This window comes from Poecilia formosa, unplaced genomic scaffold (genome assembly GCF_000485575.1).
Source record: "Poecilia formosa unplaced genomic scaffold, Poecilia_formosa-5.1.2 Scaffold1, whole genome shotgun sequence".
NCBI lineage: Eukaryota > Metazoa > Chordata > Actinopteri > Cyprinodontiformes > Poeciliidae > Poecilia > Poecilia formosa.
The window spans coordinates 2,544,050-2,553,376 of NW_006799940.1; the positions used below are offsets into that span (position 1 = coordinate 2,544,050).

Below are 9,327 nucleotides of genomic sequence, written 5' to 3' on the forward strand. Positions count from 1 at the left end.
GCCTGGATGAATTCCTCTCATTCTGCTTGAGTCTGTTTCACACGCCTACATTCACAAACACACAAGACTTGCAAATCCCTCCGAGCGATGAGGGGGGAGGTAGAAAAAAAGCTGCTTTTCCCCCTAAAAGTAGAGGCAAATGTATGTGCCTCTGACAGCTTTCTGTGATTCCCATCGATCGCAAGGAATACCGGTTACCTAATCTGCTATGGCAACTTGTCTTCTACCTGTTAAATTCAAATGCATGCAAGACTGAAGCAGATGCACATCTTCTTTTAGAAAAGAGAAACCAGAGAAAAGAAGTGTTGGAGTGTTTTCCTGGATCGATCCGAGCCTTCCTACCTTGCAGCAGCTCTATGTTCCAGAGACATTGGAGCACATATGCGGCGCGTCTTCACACGATGACAGGGAAGCGGCTGATAGTCATGCAGAGGTGTGTCTCATTTGAGAACAGCGGGGGAAAGCAGGATTCCTCCTCTGTGTGTGTGGTTTTTTTCTGTTCCTTTCTTATCTTTTCCAAAGCCCACAGAAGAAAGGAGCGCTGACATAGGAGGAGGAAGAAGAGAAGGAGGTGGAGGAAAAGGTGGAGGAGGGAAAAGGTGGAGGTAAAGAAGGAGAAGGAGGAAGAAGAGGAGAGGGAAGGCTGAGGAGGGAGCAGTCTGCTGGGCTGCTGTGGATCACCTGGAGCAGTGTCGGGCTCTGCATTTACTCCTCCACTGCAGCAGTGCGAGGCAGCGGCGCGAGTTGCATGTTGCTCCCACGGATCATCACAAAGCCAGGACGTGGACTTTCCCATCTGCTGGATTCGGAAGTTCTGCAGCTCAGCGGCTCCACGCACTCTCATCCCAATCAGCATGCACACTCATGCCTCCTCCTTGTGTCTGCGTTTCTCAATTTCCGTGCGTTTGCTTTACAGTCTCCTCCTCACAGAGGCTGCAGTAAGCACCGAAATGCTCATAATTCAGCTCGTTTCCAAGCTCTTCGAACGTTGCATGTGTTCATGTATGTTCCGCTTTTAATTATGACATGAAAGCTCCCCAAACCTAAGCCACTCACTGCAATGACATCATTTTCTGGGAAGGGGGAAAAAAAAAAAGTCCTTTTTTACGTGCTCTTGTAAAGCACCCAGCTTGCATCACAGAGATCTGGCGTGTTTTGTGTTCCACCTCCAGGTGTTTAAATGGCACACAGTCCATTGAGAAAATGAATCACGACCAACCAGAAAGCCAAAATTAGTGGTTCCCTCTCAGTGCGGCACTTCAAAGCTCAACGCAGCAGCGGGCATTTAAAAGTCTGTGAATTTCTTTTCTCCAAACTAGCACCACACATTTCACCCATGAAGAAGTAGACTTGATCTCAAAGTTTAAATGCCCTCAGATTCCCCTCACGTCCTTTCTCCTTCGACATCCTCTTCATTCTGCAGTAAAAGCAGAGCTGAGAGACAATCTGAGAGAGGAATTAATACAGATTGGGAAAGGATCCTATTGATTTTTAGAATCTAATGTAAGCAGCATTCGAATTCTGAGCAGCATGAGTTCAGCGGGAGAATACTTCTCCGCTTGAGAGGAAAATGATCTGTGAGCAACAGATGATACAGATATAAATGATTAGCAGAGCAGATAGATGAAGGTTTGAGTGTCTAAGATCTCTGGGAGCTGACAGTGGTTTTCTTTACTTTGCTTCCTTAAACTGACAGTAGATTAATGGCTACATTGTTTGTTTGATTTTTTGGGGGGTTTTTTGTATCTGTGGTGAAAACATTGAATTTATTGTATGTTTTTATAATTTAAGATAAATAGTTAAACAATTTTCAAGCTTGTTAAAATTAGTTGATTTTAGATTTTATCCCAATCTGCCTTTTCACCATCAGTTGAATGGAAACTGGCTGGAGTGGTATAAAGCAACCAAAACGCACCAAAGCTGCAGCTAAATATAATTTATAAATTGACTGAATTTAACATTTAACTGGTTTTAAAGTGAACAGCTTGAACTTGGTTGAGATTTGCAGCACCATACACGGACAATCCAAATGTCTTCTGGTGATATTCTCACATAAATGTAGCTATTCATCACGAAAAGAATTAGAGGAGTCAATGTGAGGTTTTTCAACCTAAGACCAAAGTACCAACAGTCGAACACTGTGGTGATAGCATCATACTGTTGATCTGTTTCACTTCAGATGTTACTGGTGCATTGGGTGGCACAATGAATGACAAACTCCAAGCAGAAATACCGCAAAATAGGATTCAAACCCAGCAAGACCCTTCCTGTGTTGCTGTAAAGCAACAGTGCTAGCAACCAGGCCACTCTGCAGCCCATAAACAATCATTTCTAATTAAATAAATCAGTGCAACAAATGTGAATGGTCAAATATTCAGTCAGCATTAACTAAGCTGGAAACTTCAAACTTCTTTGTTCAAGTTTTAGTTCTTTAAAATCAAAGTTGTCAATCCACCAATTCCTCAGAACATAAACTATAACATATCTGTAGAAATATATGGAACAATTAAATAATTCCTTTCAAAGCTGGGTCTTATTCATTTGCATAAAGACTTTTCAGTACCCCCAGCTGAATAGTTGGGGTGCTAAAAGTATTGAGCAAAAAAAAAAGTAATTCCTACAAGGTTTTCCCTCTAAATCAATTCACAGCCTGTTGTAAAACTGGTCAGATTTGGAGAATCACTAGAAAGATCAAGGCATGTGAGTTATGAAACAGTCCCACCTAGTGGTGCTATCCTGTTTTTTTTATTATTATTATTTTTAAAACCCTTCCCAAACAGATTTCAATTTCTTAAAATCCTCATCTATGAACTGTAAACTCCATCTCTAACAAAAATAAATAAATAAATTCAGGAACAGCCGCACGCAATTTGTGGTTTATATTCCTTAAAACTACCTGTTTCACGCTGTCATTAACATTCTTCTCCAACCTTGAGAAAATGATGACTAAGATGTGATCAAGAGCAGCTTCTGCGTGTGGCTGATGAAGCCGATTAAACTCTTGGCAATTCCTTACGTTGTGCACATCAAATAAGGAATGACGTTCCACTATCTATCCTCCTTTCAGCAAAAGTTTTCCTGCTGACAAAGGCTGTGAAGTCGCAGTGGGACACCACACATGATTAACTCCCAGATAATCTCTGTGGGTAGGTGGGCTGAATCTCCCCTGTCAGCTCATTTGTAAAACAAAAAAGGGACATTCACACAACGTGATTATCACACACAACTATTCGTCCAAGTCCAACAGACGCTGTTGGACCTTACATCCATTTTAATACTGAACAGCAAAAACAAACAGTGACATTTAGATAACATGGAAAATCAAAAGAAAGACAGCTACTACCTTAGCAAAACAAGCCAAATCTGATCTTTTTTTGATTATTGGATAGTCATTGATCAACGTAATCTTTCAATGTGCTCTCGACCAACATATCTTCAGTCTTTCTGAAGGACCTTGAAAGCCTTTTCTGTCTAGATCTTGGCTCCATCATTGCAATATTAGTGCTGTACGTACAATGTCGCAATTGCAAACGAGTGTTTGGAATAACATTCTGCCAGGCAGAAATTTATTTGCCCTGTTACGTGAATTGTAACCTGGGATAAACATTTGTGTTTGTAGATTCAACTAAATAAAGGAAGCTAATTATATATGAGTGACACAAATTAATTTACCGATTCAATTTTCATAAATGGTTTTTAGTCAGACGTAAGTGGTTTATTGAACAAGAGTAGTTTAGAAAGAAAGAAACTGCACTTAAATTGCTGTGAATGTCTTAAAAATTGCCACATTTTTTCAGAAAACTTGACAAACTAATAATTTGAAATCATCTAGTTAAGAATAATCAAATGGTTAGAGTTTCAACATATCAAATCTTTTTTTTTTTTTCCAAGTCAGTAAACATAACAGGTCTAACGACAACTATTCACAGTTGTTACTGTGAAAAAAGAAGACTCAAAATTTGGCTATTTTCAATATCAGTGACGTATTTTTAGTCAGAGCATGCAGAATATGTTGAAGAAATAGGAAATGAAGGAAAGTGTGAATTCAATAAAAGCATCCAGACCAGGAAGTCATGCTGCTTTAACATAAAGTTGGATTTTGGCGGGTGCTGGTTATTTCATTTCTACACTATCTACTATTAAAACTAAATTAAACTATTAAACTAAATCTCAGACTTATCCTACATTGTTTTAGAATAACCACAAAGACTACTATTCTACTGAAGCTAACCTTAATATTTGTGTCAATCGCTAACATAAAATGTGAACTCCATGATAATTATGTCTCTTAAAAGCAGTAACACCTTGTTTTACAGCAACTGCTTTCTGACACCAAAAGTGTGACGTTGCCTCGGCCTCTATAATGATTAATTACCGTTCAGAGCAGGAAGGCCAGAAAGAAATACGCTGAACACTGATTAATTGTACTTTCTTAAAGAGAAATGAGAAATTAACACAGGCAGGTCAGGGCTTTGCGAAAAATAAGACTGAAAATCTGCCATAAGTATCGGATCATTACATCTCTAATTAAAAGAACTTGACTCCACGAGGAACACATAGAGAAATGTTATTAAGATTACTACGACTGTGCCTTCATTCCTTCTCGCGTCCTTCATTTGTGTGCCATGCAGAGGAAACATAATTTCAAGGCGAATGAATAAATTAGATCCATATTTGGTGATTCCATCTTAGCCTTTGGCTTCAAAAGCATCAAGGGGGCAGTGACGCGATCTGAGCTCAGTGTTTCCATGAAGCAGCATTTGATCAACATCAATACCCCGAAATATGCCAGGAGAAAGTCAGCAGACCCCTGTAGTTGTTTTTCACTCCAATGTTTCTCAGAGCTCTGACCTCTGCTGAGAGAAGGCATCACGCAGAGTGAAACTAATTAATGACTAGCAACATTTTTCTACTTTACACACCACAAAATCGCCGCCATCTCACATTTGCTAACGTTCTTTAATCGCCGTGAGAGTCTTGGTACGAAGCTGGCTTTGGTGGAGTGTAACAGAGAAATTTAACAGAAACAAGCAACAATTTATCAACACTATAAGAATCAGCTTACTTTTGATTTACGATGTGTTTGGAGATCGAAGTGTGTGCTGAACAATTTCACAGCAAGTTAGCAGGACTGGAAAGAAAATGTGAGTAGCAGCTGCACAAAATATGCAGATTTGGTGAATGATTAGTATGCTGATTTAGATAAATATTAAAGTTTATACGTTACTTCAACAAAACTTGAGGTGTAAAACTGTAAATATAGCCAAAAGATTATTTTCTTCTCATTTTACTAGAGCTCCTTCTTCCAAATGTTTACCGTATTTTCCGCACTATAAGGCGCACCTAAAAACCTTCAATTTCCTCAAAAGCCGACAGTGCGCCTTATAATCCGGTGAGCCTTATATATGGACCAATATTGAGCCACGACAACTCTAGCAACTACGTTAAGCAGCCGCCGATTTCATTTTGCCCATAAAAGAAGAAGTGCATGCTGGGATAGTTGTCAGAACGCTGGTTTGTAATCTATTACTAAAGTTTGACCGACCTATCTACCTACCGACCGTCTAGAATCAGGTCGTCTGCAGAGCATTTAGCACCACGTTCTCCACGAACATGCTGTGCGCGAACGGAGAAGGGTGACCTTCATCCGGCCACGCCCCGGCCCGCAGAAGGCTCTCCTCGCTTGCTGACTGGAGGCGGACTGTTTTGTTGACATTCCCTTTTGTGCAGCTCCATCTAGTGGATGCATAACGTAACTCCAGCCTCTACTGTAGCGTCTATTCTATGTGCCTTATAATCCGGTGCGCCTTATAGTGCGGAAAATACGGTGCTTGTATTTGAAAGCTTTGGTCCAGGGTTGGGAATTATGAGCTACACTGACAGAATCAAATACAAATGCACACCACACTTTTCAGATTTTTATTTAATGACAATTAAAAAAATGAATAAAAATGCTAAAAAAAAATAATAATAATAATATATGTACTCTTTCCTGCCCCTTAACAATTATGTGTTATTCTGAGTTGGTGTTGGTCTGACATCCCATGAAGTTTGGTTGTAACGCGACACGATGTGAAAAGATTACAAAGGTACAGCAGAATCAGTTCCAGGTTGATGCATCTCTCGGGTCTTGTGTCATATCTGAGTTCGATGTTTTTCCCTTTTTCTTGTTTTCGTCCCTGTCCACTTTATTGTTTTTAGGCAAACACTGCACGACATGTGCCGGCACAGGGCCTGCTGCAAACTAAATAAAACAGCAGCCAAAACCCAAAGAAAGGCTTTGAAAGACCTCTGAAAAGGCTGAAGAAGTTTTGATGAAAAGGACTGTCAAAAAAGATTACAAGAAAATCTGTCCCCCTTGGTGAAAATAGAAAAGAAATTACAGCTTTCCCACAGCTTCTCCTTCTGACCAGTGTTAATGCCCCCCTAATGTCTCATTCCAGCAAATCAGTGCTACTGGCAAGCCAGTTACAAGATGTAAAAAGATAAACTGTCTATTAAAGTGAGCATGCCCCCATTAAAGGTGAATGAGTCACCCTTCCCACAGCTTACCTGAGTCCTTCTCAAAGAAAAGACAGCAGTGAGTCTGTAGTAGCCATGGTAACACCTGTGACAGATGAAAAGATGGATGACAGATATAGTACAGCTGAGTCACCACACACACACACACACACATATATACACACACAGATTGAATGGTGGGAAACAACACAATGCGAACATGTGGGCAATAATAAATAGGAGAAACATGTCCCCCCCCCTCCCTCCCAGCCTCATTCTCCAAACATTAACAACGCTCATAACACCTCACCCACACATCATTCATGTTCGGGTGCGATTGATTGATAAACGACAAAGTGAAAAATCAGTCACTGAGTGACTCATTCTGGCTCTGCAGAACTTCTGGCTTTTTCTTGAGACGTGAGCTTTTAGGTGTGCGTGGCATGCTTTTCATCAGATGGTCATCAGAAAGAAAAAAAAAAACTACTACGCATCAGGGCAGATGGATTTGAACCCAATAAGAAGAAAAACAACAAGCCCCTCGTCACAAGCTCGGTGTTCGTGCATAAACAAACACTCCGCCTGCCTTCGTACTTCTTTCTTCTTACCTTTTTCAGAGCTGACATCCTCCGTTTCAGAGAAGGTCACTTCTTCTTCGATCGTAAACGGGCGATAAACGAGCGAACGGCGATCATGTCCCCTGGAACGCGTAAAGACATTCATGTTGGTTAGAGAGCTGTGCAGCAGTGCGGCCGTAGATTCCCATGATGGTGAAAATGATGAAGGCGGTTGGTGTGCGCTTCCCTGTCCGACGCAACTCTCGACGCAACGGCAGACTTCATGCCTCGGAGAGATGACTTACAAAACACTGATGTTGTTTTGGTCAATAAGAGCTCTGCTGCTGGTCTCTGGGCAACCTGCATCAGACGCCATTTTTACAAAGTCTGCGCCTGTTCTGGCCAAGTATTGATCTGCCGTCAACAGATTTAATGTTACACCAAAGTTCTCACCTGAAGCAAGGAAACAATTTGACAGCAACGATTTTTTGTTTGTTTGTTTTTATAATAGCGCAATTGACGTAAAAGCAAAAGCACATACACGATATTCAGGATTTAAAGTGAAACTGCTGGATTAAAAAAGCAATAGAGTGTTCAAGCTGGTGCAAGGTATAAAAAAAATCTGAAGAAAATAAAACTGAATTCGGGAGTTAATAGAATAGAATAGACTATTTTCAGATTATTTTCTTTTTTTTTTTAATCTTACCTCTTTAGATTGACCTAAATAATTAAGTTGCATCTGAATTGTTCCTTTAAAACCACATAATGCAAGAATCACACATTTATCTTAACATAAGGGAATACATTAATTTATGTCCAGACTTTATTTTACACTGACGGGTATTCTTAATTTTATGTCAGTAAAATATAACCGACTGAAATACTTTACCCTGTACTGCATATGTACCAATAAAATATACCCCACTCCATATATGCAATATAGAAAAGCCTTTATATTCGTGCATTGGTTTCTTCTTAGCTGAGTGATATGTGGATTTAATCAAATAAATTGTTAGTATTATTTTTTGACTAAACTCTGTTCTCATTCACTAATGCTATTAAAAGCAGGAAGTAGGATTTTTAAAAAATATTTCTATTCAAATAAAGTGTTCATTTGTTTATTTTGCTAGCTAGCCTTCCCCATATTTCATATTCTTAACTATAACATTTCATGAGATTAAGATTCATCATCAAATTCTGTTTCTCTTAGCTTGTTTCTTAGTTATGTAGAAGAATAAATTTGTATTTTAAGAAGCTTCGTGACCATGCTTATGGTAATAGAAAGTGAGTGGGCTTAAAGTGAGAAGACAATGCAGGGAGGTGTTTAGGTCACTGAGGAAATCACGCAGATGCAGAGTTTAAAGCAGCCCAGAGCTGAAAACAGTTGCATATCTTTATTCAGAGAATTCATGCTGCATAGATCAGGAGATTTTTACTCAACATTCTGAATCATCCCTAATTAGCAGCATTGCCACAAAATATAAACACAAACCTTGGGTTACTTCAGGCTGCGCCAGAGTAAGATTGTACTCACAGGGATGGCCAGACTGAGACTTTTGGTCTCATTAGTGTGACACAGATGCTTTAAGATCTAGTTTTGCTTCTGCAGAAGGGTTTATTAAAATATGTTGTCTCAGCGTTGACACACGCAAAAAAACTTTTAAATACTTTTTTTAAAAGTAAGAATTGCGCATTTTGTGATGCCTCACAGTCTAATGTTTCTGATTAAGAGGGCAGGTCTTCCATATGTAAATCAGTCTGTTCCTCTTTTCAGGTTTTGACAATCTAAGAAATTGTAGAATAACACATTCAGCCAGCACAGTCGTTAGACTATAAAATTGTTCCCATGCTGTTTAAACTGTACTAATGTTTTGTTGTATTACTAGAAAAGTGTTTCTAAACTTTTGATTTCTACTTAACTAAATTTTGGGGACTCCTGTAATTAAAAAATAGAAACACAAGAGGGCGCAGCAGTTGACTTAATGTGTGTGCTCTGTCCGTGGTGCTGAAAAATAAAACTTTGTTGACAAGATTTTATTACTAAGTACAGTAATGCATTGAACTAATACAGACACAATAAAACCAAAAACAACACACAATAAAAAATACGAATTCAATAAGTTTTTAAAAGAAAGAGGGAAAAAAATTAAAATATTGCATCATTTTCCTTCTCCGTTATTTATTATAGTAATCAGTTTACTTTCCGTCCATATGTGATTTGCAAATCTTGTTTATACTCTTCTACATGCATTAAAGCCTACATCAATTT

The 9,327-nt window shown here is 39.1% G+C and overlaps 1 protein-coding gene across 7 annotated transcripts in view; it reads right to left on the reverse strand.

Moving 5' to 3' along the window:
• LOC103132202 (disks large-associated protein 2-like) overlaps positions 1–7,466 on the reverse strand; it is a 93,741-nt gene extending 86,275 nt beyond the window's left edge. For 3 of the 7 annotated variants that reach the window (XM_016668281.1, XM_016668271.1, XM_016668268.1), the window contains exon 1: positions 7,110–7,462. In XM_016668281.1, coding sequence (XP_016523767.1) covers positions 7,110–7,224 — 115 coding nt within the window. In that variant the 5' untranslated portion in view covers positions 7,225–7,462. Of the gene's footprint in view, positions 1–342; positions 1,736–6,552; positions 6,608–7,109 lie in introns of those variants that run through there. The other 4 variants (XM_007544138.2, XM_016668277.1, XM_016668286.1 and 1 more) reach the window with 3 other exon arrangements.
• Between the last annotated feature and the right edge of the window lie 1,861 nt (positions 7,467–9,327).